The sequence below is a fragment of the Platalea leucorodia genome (genome assembly GCF_965183815.1).
Source record: "Platalea leucorodia genome assembly, chromosome: 15".
Taxonomy (NCBI): Eukaryota; Metazoa; Chordata; class Aves; order Pelecaniformes; family Threskiornithidae; genus Platalea; species Platalea leucorodia.
This window is the reverse complement of record NC_138837.1, coordinates 10213702-10230262: the sequence shown is the minus strand read 5'-3', so window position 1 is coordinate 10230262 and position 16561 is coordinate 10213702. Positions and strand designations below refer to the sequence as shown.

The 16561-nt window shown below is 52.5% G+C and overlaps 1 protein-coding gene across 2 annotated transcripts in view; it reads right to left on the bottom strand.

The window, feature by feature from the left end:
* The window catches only part of WHRN (whirlin), a 56213-nt gene extending 48697 nt beyond the window's left edge, over positions 1-7516 (bottom strand). For both annotated transcript variants that reach the window (XM_082327666.1, XM_082327667.1), the window contains exon 1: positions 6825-7516. In XM_082327666.1, coding sequence (XP_082183792.1) covers positions 6825-7406 — 582 coding nt within the window. In that variant the 5' untranslated portion in view covers positions 7407-7516. The remainder of the gene's footprint in view (positions 1-6824) is intronic.
* Between the last annotated feature and the right edge of the window lie 9045 nt (positions 7517-16561).

Genomic DNA, 16561 nt, shown 5'->3' with positions numbered 1-16561 from the left:
ACCACCAACAAACCCGTATTGTCTACATATGGATAGTTACTTGGTGGAAAAACTAACTTTGAAAGAATCAATGGGGGGAGATGAGCCAGGCTAAGCACCAAGGGTCCCCAGTCAGCGCCTGCACAGAGCAGCGGCCCTTCCAGCCTTCCCTGCCAGCACATCCCACCCCCAGCGCCTCGGAGGCCGTTTCCAAGCCCGGCAACAAGAAGCCGGCAGGAGCAGAGTCCCTCCAGGCTGCCCGGGCCCCCGCTTCACCTGTATTTACTACGCACTTGGTGGGCCATGACAGGGAGAACTCACAGAGCACCCAGTCAATAGAAACTAAGCCAAATCATTTTAGCAGATGCATTGTCGGTTTAGGCAAGGGGATTTAGAGCCGAATAATTCTCCGAGCAGACATGGCATTGAGGAAGGTGTCAAGAAAATCCATCATCTTCCCTGAGGACAGAGGAACCGAGTAAAAGATATTTTAACTCACCAGCTATGCTGCACGCTAATGTGTTTGTTTTCTTCTAATGGACACTGGAAGGAAAGACAGGCTTTTATCCTTCGGGTTATCTTATCAATTCCTCTACTGAGGCAAAACTGTTTATTTACAAGGAACCCACTAAACAACATTTATGCTCCAAGAACTCAAGGATGCCCTAAAAATACTAACGCTGATGAACAAGCCAATACCTGTGCCGAGTACCATCATCCTTGCATTATAAGGAGAGGAGAGATTAAGGACTTCATTCTCATCTTTCGCATCAGTATAATGTCACTTGATTTCATTAGGGCTGATTGTGATTTGCTGGTGTAATGAAGGGAAACAGATGACTAAGGAACTTGCCCACTGAGGGAAATCAGTGGCAGAGCAGCTGTCCTGGTTTCAGCTGGGATAGAGTTAATTTTTTTTCTTTCTTTAGTAGCTGGTGTAGTGCTGTGGTTTGGATTTAGCACGAGAATAATGTTGATAACACACGGATGTTTTAGTTGTGGCTAAGTAGTGCTTACACTAGGCAAGGTCTTTCCAGCTTCTCAGGCCCTGCCAGTGAGAAGCTGGGAGGGGGCACAGCCAGGGGGGCTGACCCAGACTGGCCAAAGGGCTACTCCATACCATATGGCATCATGCCCAGTATAGAAACTGGGGGGGGCTGGCCGGGGGGCAGTGATCGCTGCTCAGGGCTGGGCTGGGCATCGGTCAGCAGGTGGTGAGCAATTGCATTGTGCATCACTTATTTTGCATGTTCTTTTATCATTATTATTTTCTCCCTTCCTTTTCTGTCCTATTAAACTGTCTTTATCTCAACCCACAAATTTTATTTTTTTTCCCCCAGTTCGTCTCCCCCATCCCACTGGGGACAGGGGGAACGAGCAAACGGCTGTGATGTTTGTCTGCCTGCTGGGTTAAACCACCACAGCAGCGAACATAACCTACTGTAACTCCAGCGCAACAGCGAAACCCACGTTCCCGCAGATGCTCTCTGTACGTGCAAGTTCACCCCTCTCGCACGCGGTATTAATTTGACCAGCTCAGCTCGCAGCGACCAGGGAGCATCGCCCCCGGCCCCGCAGCCGGCCCCTGGGCACCAGGTGAGGTCCGGCGCTCGAGCCTGCTCCACCGCGCACCATCAGATCCGGCTGTGAAACCACGAACATCACTTGCCAGATCTATGCTCTGTCACTGCCATGAGCCCTTTAAGGAGCATTAAAGCTCACTGAAAATGTAGATGCCTCCAAGTTCAAGAGTGACCTTTTTCCCTCCCCCTTTTTCCTGGAGGGAGATCCTGGTGACTTTACACTTCCCACCCTCTCCCTCTGAGCTCAGCTGGCTACAGAAGTTAAAATGGAAACTGTTTGCAGGACAGAAAAACAGAGCAAAGCTTGTGGCATTGCACAGCACCTGCGTTTTAAGCTGTAGGTGCTTTTTTGTGTGCAGTTCTTGGGTTTTTTTGTTTCTAAGCAGACCCAGAGACCAAGGAAGAGGTTACCGCTCTAACTACCAGGGTAGATGCTAGTCACATCCTTCTTTTCCATGCTCCAGCTACCTGAGATCCATTGGGAAGGTGAGAGGCTTCTAGCCTCTGGATCAGTCAGTGACTTCAAAAAATACAGAGACACAGAGATCAGCAAGCAGGCACTGAAAGGAACAAGCCTGATATCTTTACAGAATCAGAGGATCGATGTACTGCTTTCACGTTCATCCCAACCACGACTGCGTGTGATGGTCCACAACTCCAAGTACGAGGAAGGGTTAAAAACCAGCCTGCATTCATTCCTACTAGCTGTTACAATGCCTGCACAGTACAGTGGTGATTACTGACTACAGCAAACAAGCAGCCTCAGATAGTGATAATCAATTAATTGGGCATCACAAGAAACAATGAAATGAGATTTGCTTTCTTGTAAGCTGCTGGAAGGTAAAATTGCTCTGAACATGCTGCCAAGGCTCAGGGCTGCACGTCTCTCCTGCCATTTCTCAGCGGTCTTTTAGCAATATCACAAGCACCCAGAGCACAAGCAGCTGGAGCCCTTTCTACCTCGCATGAAATATTACGGTCTCTCAAGAGATCACCTTGTTTGCCATCATGAAAGTCGAAATGAGTAGAATAGAACATAAAAAGAATTTTAATCTCCTTTTAATTATTTTTAAATGCCCACTTGATGCTGTCAGAGCAGGAGATGGAAAGGCTGGTTGGGAAGGAGTGAAAGATCCGTAACAGATCTGCCTCATCACAAGCTTTCCCCCAGCCCCACCGGGCCTGCAGCAAAACCCGCAGCTTCTCTCCGAAGCCACCCTGAAGCCACCAAGACAGGGGACTTGAACCACCCAGTTCCTTCAGAATAAACCCACTGCGAGTCTGCTGACTTTGGCACAGCTACCACACATCTACACCGAAATGAAAGAATCGCCCTCCCTAAGCGCAATGCATAAATTAGCCCAGTTTCGGTGATTTTGATCAAGCTCATCCAGATTTGCCCAGCTGTCAGCATGAACAGAAAGACACAGCAGGGCAAACGGGGGAATCGGTGCAGCTCTTTTGAGGCTGGTGCAGCTCATTAAGCCAAATCCTCAATCAGGAATGATCCATCAGAATCATGATACTTTACACTTTCTCTTCTCCCCTTTCTCCCTAAATTATTTAAAGGGCATAAAACCCTACTGCAAAGCAACAAAAGTAAGGGGTGGGGGAGAAAGGGAGCGCAAGTTTAATGCAAACCCCAGAGTAGAGGAGAAATACCTCCCTGTGTAATATTTTGATGGTCTAAAACCACAAGCACCTCAAATTTAACTGCTCTGGACAAAATATTACAGTTTATCAATACAAACTTTCAGCACGACTGCTACAATATCAACCGCGTACTATATAGAAAGGCTGATGAAAGCCAAGCAAGCTCTAAAAATATGACAGGCAATACAAACTTCTTCACTTATACCATAATTCAAATTACAGTGATCTTTTGCTAAAGTGCACTCTTGAATGCTCGAATGATAGAGCTGTAATTGTAATGGAGTCATTTAATTTTGATTTGGATGAAACAGAGAGCACGAAGCAGACAAGGCATAAAACTCCACTGCTCACATAAAGGTTATGAAGCTGGTCATTAAGTGAATTGATTTGGAGTGCTTAGGTAATCTTGCCATTTAAGTCAGAATTCCACTTTTTATCTAATTTACACTAAAATATCTACAAACCCCATTGCACTGGTCACAGGCCACCAGTCAGTTTTCAGCTAGGACAGCATGCAGCTCATTACTTTCGTCTTCTTTGCCCAGAGTTGTGGCAGTTTTCATTTGGTGCCATGATTCCACTTTTAGTACATTATGGCTCCGAGCAACGCCTGAAAATGCAAGGCAGAAGACAGAAATCGCTCCCACCCCAGAGGCAGTGCCTCTCTGCACCGAGAGAGGAGCGCTGGAAACGGCTGGGGCACTCCTGCACGGCCAGACATGCACGAAGAGAAGGCAACTGAGCTCTCACGACCTGTGAAATGAATGCAGTAAGTACCGTGTGAATGCTCTTACAGGACCGCACAAACAAGTTCAGACCACGTATTTATTCACTGCTCCATCCGAACGGCTGCCCGACTGCCCGTGTTCACAGCTGGGCACCTCCGAGCACCCTGACAGACAGAAAGTTGATTTCTGGTTCAGTAAGTTTGTCATGCTCGCCCCGGCGAGCGCGATGTGCCTGCGAGCACGCCAGGCCAGCAGTGGAAGAGCCTTCCCGATCTCTGCAATCGTCTCATGCCCCGAAGAACAAGCTTTGACAACTTCTCTCACAACAACACATTCTGCATCTTATGAATAACAACGCTGTCCTAGACAGACAGTTCCTTGCTGCAGGACAGGCAAGATGGAAGCGCGGCACGGGAACGTGCTCCGTCTCAGACGGATGGAGAGCCAGACCATCGCTGCGCACGCGGGAGCGGGAGCTGAGCTTCAATCAGACGGCTTCTGACGGAGAGAGCTCACCAGATCTCCTCGTCTAAAGCAGGCAGACAGTTTTTGGGGGATCGAGCTACGCAGCTGTGGTTTTGTATTAAGAAAGCCTCGCTCCGCTCACCTTTTACCCCTCTCTGTATTTGATCCCAAGTATAGCGTATGCATAAATTCCAGGGCCAAACCTAGCTCTGGTACAAGTCTGTTTATCCAGCGTTTCGCTCTCCACTGATCCACTACAGAGCAGACCAGCAGACACCAGCGAGGACGTCAGGACACGGCGAGGTTTGCTCTGCTCGAGGAGACCAGAGCACAGCCAGAGGCCTTTGCGGAGCTGTTAACACGTCAGGACCGAGCCCGAGATCCTGGGTTTCAAGGGGAAGCAGAGAACATGGGGTCAAGCCACCCTGTACGTCACCACCTCGTGTCACTGCAGCTCTGACACCCTGCACGATGGCCAAAAACACGGGCCAAGGTGTTTATATCGTAACCCCCGAGAAATCCTCCAAAGACTGCCCTTTAGCATCGCCAAATGCGATCTGCTCTTCATTCCCCCCTCCCAAACGCAGCACGCAAGGACAAATTAGCACTTGCTTCATTTTAAAATCTCCAAAGGAACTATTACAGCTACACCGTAAATCACTCTGCGACTCTTCCCAAGGTGAGTGTTTCTACCACCACTACGGGGGTTGTAAACCCTTCCCAGAAGGAACAAGAGCTCCAGGGCTCTAGAAGCCGCCAGCACAGCCCGGTGCCTGATGAAACTGTTGTTTAAAGAACTTCAGCTCACAGGCAGACAATTTCTAAGCTTCTCTGTCCTATCAGGATCACATTAACAAAACACAGCTCTTGTCACAGGACATCTCCTTGGCAAACTGCATCCTACAGGAATTACTTCTATGCAGAAAGCACTTAGTTTCACTCAATAAGAATAGTGTCTAAAAGACATCGCGTACATTATATTAGAGAACAAACAGTAAGAGATGTGAATTAGCCAGCAGAGTGGGCTGAATTAAAGATGAAGTCATTTAACAGACCAGAGAATTCCTGACACCTGGGTTCTGCCCATCCCAACGCTGCAGCCAAAATACAGGGGTTTTGCAATCTTCAGGGCACAAGATTGCCGGCTATCTTTGGAAAGCTTACGCCATCGTTGTCCTATCATTAGGAACAAAAAAAGAAAAAAAAAAAAAAAAGAATTCCTACAAACCTTTTCTCTGGTCTCAAGATTACTGGGGACTCATTTCCAGCCTGGAAGATGTGCCCTTGCCTGGGGCACAGACGTAAAGATGGGGCAGGGAGCACACAGGTTGGCTGTGAAGACGCCGTTCAAAGCCGTGCAAGATTAATGCGCTGTCGGAGGAACGCGCCGCACGAAGCAGGCTGCCAACAGAAGCGCTTTAGCTTATTACGGGAGAATTAAAGCACAAACAGCTGCAAAACAGTCCTGTCACCCCAGAGCCCCGCTCTCCACGCGCCGCCTACGAACTGTGGCCCTAAAAGTCGATTCTCCAGCTCCATAGCTTCGTGCCTGGCACTGCTGCGCCACGGGAACGCCTGAGCCGAGCCCACCCACCACAAGATCATCTCTGTGAATGACTTGGGTCACTCAAGCAGGGACTTTGCCTCAAAACACTGAAATTCAGGTGAAAATCCCACAGTTTCTGGAGCTCCCCCACCTAGCCTTACACGAAAGCTTTTATCGCTAGCACTCCTGCTGTCGCGTACACCAACAGGTCTCCGGGGCATATGGAAAGAGCCGGGGACGCTTCGCTTGTGTAACTGTTCCCCTTCTCCCCCTGACACAGCCGGACGGGGATCTGGGATCTGCTCCTGCCTTGGGCACCAGGCGCTCCTGGGGTGGGGGGGGGCTGTTCTGCTTCTCCGTGCCTCAGTTTCCCCACCTTTGGGAGGAGAAAACACGGTATAGCGGCTGGGGTACCTGCCTCAAAGCCCGGCTCAAGCAGATTTCCAACTTCCACAAACCTCCCAGGCTGCGAGGAAGACGCAAGCAGAGATGTTGCGATAAAAGAGCATCGCTGGGCCCTGCGGGGACGAACCCGCCGCGCCCGGCCGCTGCTACCGGCGGGCACCGGGATTTTCACCGCCCGCTCTCCGGCCCGGCTTCAGGCAGCGCCGGCGCGGGCACGGCGGCGGGACGAGCCCCATCGCTCCGGCACGACGCAAACCCGGCGCCGCTGCGCTCCGGGGGCCCGGGGGCCCCCGCCCCACCGGCCGGAGCGGGACGGAGCAGCGACCGGAGCCGGCGGGGGTGAAGCGGGCCGGGGCGCGCAGGGAAGGAGGGAGCGGGGCGGACGGGCGCAGCCACCGGCTCCGGAGGGGCGCAGCGGGGCCCGGGACGGGGCGGGGAGCGCAGCCCGGCGGGGAGCCGCGTTACCTTGACGGCCTCGGCGTGGGTCACCCGGTCCAAGGACTTGCCGTTGACCCCCAGGATCTGGTCACCGACTCGCAGCCCCTCCCGCTCGGCCAGGGAGCCCGGTTCCACCAGGGACACGTAGATACCCACGCCGTGCTCGGCCCCGCCGCGGATGCTGAAGCCCAGACCCTCGTGGGCTTTGCTCCGCCGCAGGGTGACCTGCCGCAGCTCGCCGGGCAGCACCGGCGGCGGGGCGGGGGGCGGCGGCAGGTAGGGCCCCTCGGCGGTGTACTGGTCGAAGAGGAGCTGGTCGGAGCGCGGCAGGACGAGGCGGAGGAGCGGCAGGAGCTGCCGGCGGCGGGGCCCGTCGAGGAGGGCGCGGAGGGAACGCACCAGGTCGCAGACGTTGCGGCGGCCGTGGTAGGCGTTGAGGCAGAGGATGAAGCGCTCCCGCTCCGCCTCGCTCAGCAGCGCCGTCAGCGCCTGGTGCAGCCGCCGCACGTTGGCCGACAGCGGCCGCGGAGCCGGTCCCGCCGCCGAGCCCAGCGAGCCCGAGGAGGAGGAGGAGGAGTACAGCGACACGCCGTCCAGCTCCGCGCTCATCGCGGCCGGCAGGAGCGGGCAGGACCGGCCCCGACCGGACCGGACCGGAGTGAACGGAACCGGCCCCGGCCGGCAGCGCCACACGCGCTCACCGGCGCCTCACGGCGGCTCCCCAGGAAGTGACGTCCCCGCCGTTGCCGGGAGACCGGTTATACAGACCGGCCCCGGCGGCGGGACCGCGCCCCGCCCCGCCCCGCGCCCCGCCCCCGCGGGACCGGCAATTAGCGCCGCCCCTCATTAGCGCGACGGGGCGGGATGGGGGCGGGGCCGCCCGCCGCCCGGGCTGAGGCCTGCGTGCAGCTCATCGCAGGGGTGAGCGGCGCGGTGGAGCAGCCGGGCCCGCGGGGAGGCAGCGCAGGCGGGAGGAACGGCAGGTCAGGGCGGCACGGAGCCCTTCCACCCTTCCCGGGGCAGCGCGGGGGAAGATGGCTTGTCGCGGGCCCATCCATCCCACACCGGGAGAGCCGGGCTGGCGAGCGGGAGGCATCGGCTGACAGCCCAGAACGCCTACCCGGGGCACACGGCGGCCGTTACTTGACCCGTAGGGCTGTTTTTCCATTGCCCGGTGTGCCGCACAGCAGGCTGTCGATAAGTTATAGCGCTGGTGACTACAGCTGGTAAGTTATAATAGCGGTAATTCGTCCATTCAGCTGGGATTCAGCAGAGAACTTCAGCACTGGCTTCATTTTAATCACAAGTCAATGGGATTTAGGCATGTGCATTATTAGAATCATCAACTCACAGAATGGTTTAGGTTGGAAAAGACCTTTAAGATCATTGAGTCCAACCGTTAACCCAGCACTGCCAAGGCCACCACTAAACCATGTCCCTAAGCACCACATCTCCCCGGCTTTTAAATACCCCAGGGATGGGGACTCAGCCCCTGCCCTGGGCAGCCTGGGCCAGGGCCTGACTGCCCTTGCGGTGAAGAAATTTTTCCTAATATCCAACCTAAGCCTGCCCTGGCGCAGCCTGAGGCCGTTTCCTCTTGGTTTGACTGGTGTTGAAGCAATTTATGATGTTGGGCTTGGTCAAACCCAAACTCGCTGCAATTAACCCCCCTTCATTTAGCAAATACTGGCCGAGTCAGCCGCCTCAGAGAAGCCCTTCCCGTGGGGGATCCTGGTGACCTAGATCCAGCGGTCAGGAAGGCGGCAGGGCTGCGGGCAGCCGGAATTGCAAACCACAGCGTGGATCAGAGGGATTCCCGAGAGCCCGTTCTTGCCTGGGACGCTGCCACGCGCCTGGCCACCCTCGTTTCTGCTTCCACACCCTGAACTTGTGACTTCAGATGCAAAAGCGAAGCGTCAAGATTAGAAGTCAGTGCAGAAATCCAGGGACTGCTTTTCCACGGATGAATTATTTCTTACTACATGAGGTTTTAGTTTCTTTTACATCTCTGGAGCACTGAGCAAAGACCATTTTCCATCTCAGTCATTTGAAATCTTTCTGTCGTCACTGAAGTGCCTTCTATCCGCTGCAGTAGAGTAGGATTAAACCTAATTTATCAGATGTATCTTGATAGCAACAGAATTCATTTTGTTCATGGATATGATGGTAGAGCTTTAACAACTGCATTACAAGTAGTTTTATGTATTAAAGCTTTGTTGGAGCTTTCAACGCCTTGTTTAAAACACAACTAAACAAAGCAGATTGCTAATTGAAATTCGGGTTCTAACTGTGGGTGATAAATAAGCAGATGGAACAGTCAACATTACTGGAAAAAAGGGACAACATAGGACAGAAAAGTGAGTAAAAACAAAAATACGCCTACATCAGCCAAACAAAATAAGAGAAGGGCAAACAAGGTATTGCACATCTTTGAATTGCACTCAAACACAATTTTAGTGCTTAGTACCCTGCTCAAAGACTCCTCTATTTAAAGCACTACTATTCCCACATCGCAGTATCTGAGCATCTCCAGCCTTTTCTTATCCTACAAGAAGGCGGCAAGCACACTAACGCAAGCAGTGGCGGATCGAGCTGCTGCTGCGCTAGCTCCAGGCAGGAGCAGCACATCCAGTTCTCCCCGCTTCGGCAGAGCACGGTAATGCCCAAACCATTAATGACCAAAGCTGCCCAGTGGTGGCATTTGGTCCCTGATATTTTGACCACTACTTCAGAAACTATCGCAAAGCCGGTTTCCCAAGCCTAAGACAAGTTCAATCCAATGCTACCCAGCAGAAACACGCACAACATCCACACGAGTAGCTGCATTTGGAAATAATTCTGTTTTCTTGCTGCTATGACAGCCCTGCCAGCGGAGGCTGTCCGTCCTTGGGATGCCCCATCCAGCTGCTGCCTGCCGTAGGACAGCTCCGAGGCACCCCTTTGGAGCAGGGCTGGGTGTGATGCCTCTTCTAGTTTCTGCTCACAGATCGCATACAAAGTTTTAATCCCCAGATGTTTTACAGATTTAGATTGTTCACACATTGTGCAAGCTGGATCTTCATCATACACGGTCCAGCCAGGGACCCCCGCTGCTTTTCCTTTGGAGAAGAAAGGGATTGAGATCTTCTCATAGAACCTGAGCTTTGAAGTGAAGCTGATTAATTTCTAGGGGCTTTATCCTTTCCACTGCTTTAAGCACTTAAGCCGTGCAGTTGAGAGGGAGCAGCACAGAGCCCTGGGCCAGAGGGGAAAGAGGGGCTTCATCCAGCTCTTGGGCACCGGGGTGTTCCCACACCCGAGTAAAACCTCTCAAAGCTCTCGCAGCACAAACACCACTGCTGAACCAATGCCTCCCAGCAGCTTGCCATGCCTGCGTAGGGCTGCGTGGCTCAATGGGCTGGATTCTCACCGCTGTAAATCAAAATAGTCCTTTCGGAAAGGGAGCTCTGCCAGCTGGGGAGCTGGCAGCGAGGGCTCAGGATGGAAAGTCAATGCCAGGTGCAAACTCTTCAAACATCCAGGGAAGCGGTCCTTTGGAGCTGAGATTAGTGAATGCTGAGAGTCCACATTCGTTCCTGGGACAACTCCTGGCTGAACTGGACCTTGGTTAACCGGAGGGGCTACACAGGCACCGGCAGCGAAGCCCCAGCACCCTCACACTCAGCCGAGAGCTGTTGGAGCGGTTGGACACTGCGTAGGCTCAACTCTCAAACAGCATTTCAGATCCAACACCTAGCTGGTGCAGCAGAGTGCCTTAAGGCTAGCAAGAGCCAAAAAGGTGTTATTCATTTTCTTTTTTTTAAATCATCCTTGCAGCACAAAATAATCCAATGCATTTGCTAAGTGCCAGATGAATAAATTGCCTAACCTTCCTGCTTTAATCCATTGTAATCACTTTCCGGAGCACTCTTTGAAAAGTGAACTCCACGTTTCCAGAGCAGCTGTGCTCCTAATTAAAAGGCACTGTAGCAAGAAGACAACAAAACGTAATTCTGGTTGGAAATGCCTTGCTGCAGAGTTGGAGGACTGAGCTGAACTGCGAGGAGGGCCAGGGTGGAAGCAGCAGCTGCCCGTGCTGCTAGGCTCCTTAAGAGAGCTTTAGGAGATGGCTGGCACTCAGGGCTGCCTCTTGGCTAAATCCCTGTTTAGCAGCTTGGCTCCCAATCCTCTGTCCCTGGCCACTGGACTGGTTTGTGCGGCTTGAACATGCGCTTTCCTCAGCCTGGGCAAGAATCAGCTGAGTGCTGCGGTCTACAGAAATAGCCAATGCGGAGGAAAAAGCGTCGCGAGGGTTTTCTACCAGAAGTCCTGGGTACCGTGGGTTCCAGCACCACCTCGCCGTTTGTCTTGCGGTAAAGCTGAATCCAGCACGATTCGCACACAAGTTCCCCACTGCGCTGGGAGCTGCACGAACAGCGGAGACGCATGCTCCATCTCTTCAGCTCCAGGTATAACAGGCAGAAGCCGGATTTAAAGAAAAGCCCTAGGAGCAGTGAGAAATCATCATTTCAAGGGGGATTTTCTCAGCTCTGAGTTACAAGCATGAAGGTAATCCATTCGCAACAGGAACATTTCCAGTGTATGGGTGCTGCCATGGTTCATCAGACCAACTGCAATCCAACACGTCCCAGCCAACAGCCAGGGGTAGATGCTTAAGAGCACGGGTCAAGCAGGCAGGGAGGTAGGGAACTCAGATGCTTCTTAAATCCTTCTGTATCTGCATATCTACAAATCTTTATGCTCATATTGCTCAGCGCCACGCTGAGGCTGTCAGCTGGCAAAGCCAGCCTGAAACAGGCTCAATTGGGTGGGAATTTGTCATTTTCCCTTGTGCAACAGAAGATGAAAGATGAGAATTTTAGCTCCAAACCACTGAGACATGCTGTTTCCACAGGAGTACAGTTTGTCAGTCATTTAGATACTGCCTGGATTAAAAAGTTAATCAAATCAAACAGAGAGCAATAGTTTTACCAGAAATATTTTGGTTTAATGCCATTGGAATGCTTTGACACTTATTAAAACCCAAAGTCAAAGCAATTCAAATTAAAACCAAACCACATTTTGGGCAAGCACTTGCTTTAGATAAAGCTACATTTTCTGGTGAAAAAAACCCCTTCCAACTACAAGAAGTTTCACCCAGATTTGCCTGCAGTGCTCTCTGCACTGTGCCAACACCACCGAGCGTAACCCTGCATCGCAGTGCCAGGCGATTTAAAAGCTGCAATCCTCCTCCCCTCTCTAGCAATTTCTTGCACTTACGCTCTCTCTCTCTTTAGTCCTTTTTGAAACGCCTGAAAGAAAAAGCCACTTGTGTCACTGGCTTTTTTTTTTTTTTAATGCTCAGCACAAATCACCTGTAAGTCACGGTGTGGGCCTGGATGTTGTGGACAGGCAAAGCAGAGACTGGCTGAGGGTCGGTCTTTGTCATTGCCTGGTCTCCGATTTGAGCACCGTGGCTGTTAAACTTCGCGGTGTATAAAGGACACGGAGCCTATTCACGAGGGTTGACTGTCCTTCGGTGTGAGGGATAAAGCCTCCAGAGCGGTGGCGTAGGCAACGCATGCAGAAGGAGCCAGCCTCAGGGGTGCAAGCAATTCGCTCCACAGGACGGGGCTTATTCATATTAACTGTGAAAATTGTCAAGCAAGTCCAATATTCCCACATAGATGAGCTGGGCAGTGGAGGAGGACAGTGCTAGATTTGCACGTGAAGTTGCAGGATGCTTGGACAGAGGGGAGAGCACGGGTTCTTTATCCTCGGTGTTGCCTTCATGCATGATATGGGGTCTAACCTTGCACACCGGGGATGCCATGGTACAAATTTATGCCTCCAACCCTGAATTCTCCTCCTGCTGGGTACGTCGCTTCCCCAGCCTGGTGCTCTAGTTAGTGCCCACCCTTCAGGCAAGGGCTGCCTCATACTGGGTGTCCGCACACCAGAGCCTTGACTTCTCTAGGAGGAGCTGAGGCACCCAAGCCCGTGCAGCACATCGCACATCAGCTGTGATGCCTGCTGACAGCATCGCTGTGGCTGGAGAGCACCTGTGCTGGGTTTGGCTGGGGCAGAGTTCATTTTCTTCAGAGTAGCCCGTATGGGGCTGTGCTTTGGGTTTGTGCTAGAAACAGTGTTGATAACACTGGTTGGATGGTTTCATTATTGCTGAGCAGTGCTTACACAGAGTCAAGGCCTTTTCTGCTCCTCACCCCACCAGTGATGAGGCTGGGGGTGCACAAGGAGTTGGGAGGGGACACGGCTGGGACAGCTGACCCCAACCCACCAAAGGGATGTCCCACACCGTATGGCGTCATGCTCAGCATGTAAAGCTGGGGGAAGAAGAAGGAAGGAGGGGACGTTCAGAGTGATGGCGTTTGTCTTCCCAAGTCACCGTTACGCGTGTTGGAGCCCTGCTTTCCTGGCGATGGCTGAGCACCTGCCTGCCGGTGGGAAGGAGAGAATGAATTCCTTGTGTTGCTTCGCTTGCACATGCGGCTTTTGCTTTACCTATTAAACTGCCCTCATCTCAACCCATGAGTTTTCTCACTTCTACCCTTCCGATTCTCTCCCCCATCCCAGCAGGGGGAGTGAGCGAGCGGCTGCGTGGGGCTTAGCTGCCAGCTGGGGTTAAACCGTGACAGTGCTGAATGAATCTGAGGGAAGTACAGGCCCTTTCTGAAGGGCTCTCTTAATACAGCCGACAAATTCAGAACAGGCCTGAGCATTGCAGAGCTCATTTGCAAAAGTTCAGCCTCCCAGCAGGTGGGAAATTCAGGGGCCTCACTCACACTGAGAATTGGCAAACTCACACGGAGCTAATCTAATTTGAAGATATTTATCTAATTTGAAGACATTTATCTAATTCAAATAAATTTATTTAAGTCTACTACTTGCGGAAGCCTGTCAGTCTAAGGATTTATGGGCCGACCTCCCCACCACCTTTTCTGCAGCGGTGGAAATCCAGCTGATTGACTGCAGTGGTACACGCTATCCCCCAGGTCTGCGCCAGGAGCACAACTCGGCCCAGCGAGCAGGATCACTCAGCTTCAAGGTCGGATTGCACAGATGCGGGGGAACACACACATCTGGGGAAAAAGGGAGGTTACTCCTTACAGCTGCTCACTGAGGCTCTCAGCTCTTATGTGCATCTATCACACCAGAGACTGTCCCATGACCTAGGGGGACAACAAAAAAAGTCACTAGGGGACAAAAATGTCACCGGGGAGCAGCTCACTCCTGCTGTGACAACCCTGAAATACCGCCAGAGCACCCCACAGTTCTCTCTTCCTCCGGCATATTGACTGCACCAGAGGTTTTGCACTGCTGAGGGTTTTGCTCCCTATTCAACCGTTGCCACAGAGTTACCAGGTTGAGATGCCTATGCCATGGGACCTTCCCCTGAGCATCTCTCTCCTGGTGGGGATGATTTACACCGTGTTTCCTCCACTTACTCAGAGAAGTAATAGGGCTGCAGGGTCACACTCCTCATCAAAAGCATCAGCGCTCATCTTCTCCAGCCCACAAACCCACCTCTGCCAGGCTGGAGAGGGATGCTCTGTTATTAAAACACTGCAAGAAGACAATCAAAAGAACAGAAAAGGTTAATGAGGTACTAATCACTATTGATTTGTAGTATATAATGCAATAAATACCTGCTGCCATTGATTAAATGTAGCAGGGCAAAGGCATCTAATCAATCACATCAGCCATGTGATTTTCTTTTTCAAAATGAACTTCATGCCACCAGGGCAATGCCGGGAGGTGCCAGAGGACCCATCTCTAGCAGGAGGAGCAGGGCTGGCTGGGCAGCTACAGCCTCCGTTCCCCCCCAGCACCCACCACCCCGCTGCCGGGCCAGCCCTTGCTGATGGGGCTTGGTGAGGCTTCACTGAAAAGGCCACGCTGGGGAATGAGGAGCACGGAGGGACAGGAGGAAAAGCCAGGACAAGCCTGAACCCTGGATCCTTTCTCTGCAGGCTTTTACTTGTTTGCTTCCAGCCCCAAACTCATTTTCTTGTGGAAATTAGGCATTTGGTGGAACAAATACCATTTTAGCAAAAAAGCTGTTCTGAATGCTGACAGTTCTCCTAAAGTGAGAAATGTTCAACGAAAGACAAAAAAAGTCTCAGAGTTGTCATAACATTTCTGAAACTCCCCAGAAGAGAGGGAAAAGTGCTCAGATGTCTCTTAGGGAGACGAAGATGAAAGAAACCCCCCACGACCCGGAGCAGGTCCGGCCTCAGGACAGGACGGAGGGCAGCACGGTGCCGAAGCCTGCGTAACTCCAGAGCATCGGAGGGCGTTTCTGCCCGCACTGGACAGGCGAGTGGCTCGGCTGCCAGCAGAGGATGAGGCTAATTAAGGCTGCGATCCCCTGACTCACACACACTAATGCCTGTGCATAGATCTCTAATGCTCTCAATTCATGCTCATTAGCACAGGCAGCAGAGACAAGACAAGCGTGTTATGTCATCGTTTAAATCCTGTCACATTTCCCCAGTGACTCTGATTACCTTTTAAAATATTTATTCTCTTCCCCTGAGGCAGGATTGGCTTGCCCTGGAAGCTCTGAACCCAGCAGGTTTGCTCCAAGCAAAGCTCCCACACACGGCAGTGGCGAACGGATCCCCAGCCCTCCCCTTCCCCGTAGGAAAGTGGAATTCCCCTGATGGAAGCTTTGAAGGCATCAGCTCACCCTTTCCTAATTTTCAACGTGACTTTACATCTCAGACTAGAGTTAAACTGAATCCTAGTCACCTTTGCATGAGGAGAGAGAACCGCACCGGTAGATGTGCGAGTATGTGGCTGTGCATCTCAGAGCATCAACAGTCACTCCAGTTAAATAAGCATAAAACACCTCTGCAGGCAGAAACAGCCAATTTTTCTTGTAAGTCAACTAGCAGGAGTGACAAGAATAAATATTTATGGACACATCCTTCCCTAATCAATACAAGCTGTATTTATACCATCCCTCCTTATCCCCAGAGAGCAGTTTCAGCCTTCTGCCCTCATTGCCTAGTGACCCGATGGTGCCGGGGTGGTTGGAGGGGCTGTAACTCCCCAGGGACTCTGGCCAGCCGTAGCCGGTGGCCACTCAGCAGCAGTGTCCTCAGAGAGGAGCAGGGGTAGGGAGGGACACAAAATAAGTCTGCATGTTTTGAAACCCTGGGGCAGAGCGCTACATTACAGCACTAGCCACAAGCCCACCTGCTCCTATCGGAGGGGAAGGAATGCCTCCCACCTCCTATCCGAGGGGAAGGAATGCCTCCCACCTCCTATCCGAGGGGAAGGAATGCCTCCCACCTCCTATCCGAGGGGAAGGAATGCCTCCCACCTCCTATCCGAGGGGAAGGAATGCCTCCCACCTCCTATCCGAGGGGAAGGAATGCCTCCCACCTCCTATCCGAGGGGAAGGAATGCCTCCCACCGAGTTCAGCGCAGGCTGGATCAGGCCCATTCACTCTTCCTAGGAGCCAGCTATTTCCATGGTCATTTTGCAGAAGCTACAGAGGGAAGAGACCTGGCCAGGAGCACGAGGGAGAGCCCAGAGCACCCTCGCTACCCCCCAGCCACCGGTGCGACCCCGCAGCACATCCATCCCATCCCGCTCCCGCTTTGTTTCCCCAGCTGGGCTGTAGAGTAGATGGCGGTGTAGGTCTGAGACCTCTGTGCTTCTGCTGTCCTCCCTTTAGCACTGCAGACAGCAGGCACTTGGGGAGCCTTTTACTGCAGGATCTCCCAGGGGAAGGGCTGAATTGCTTTTCTTACAG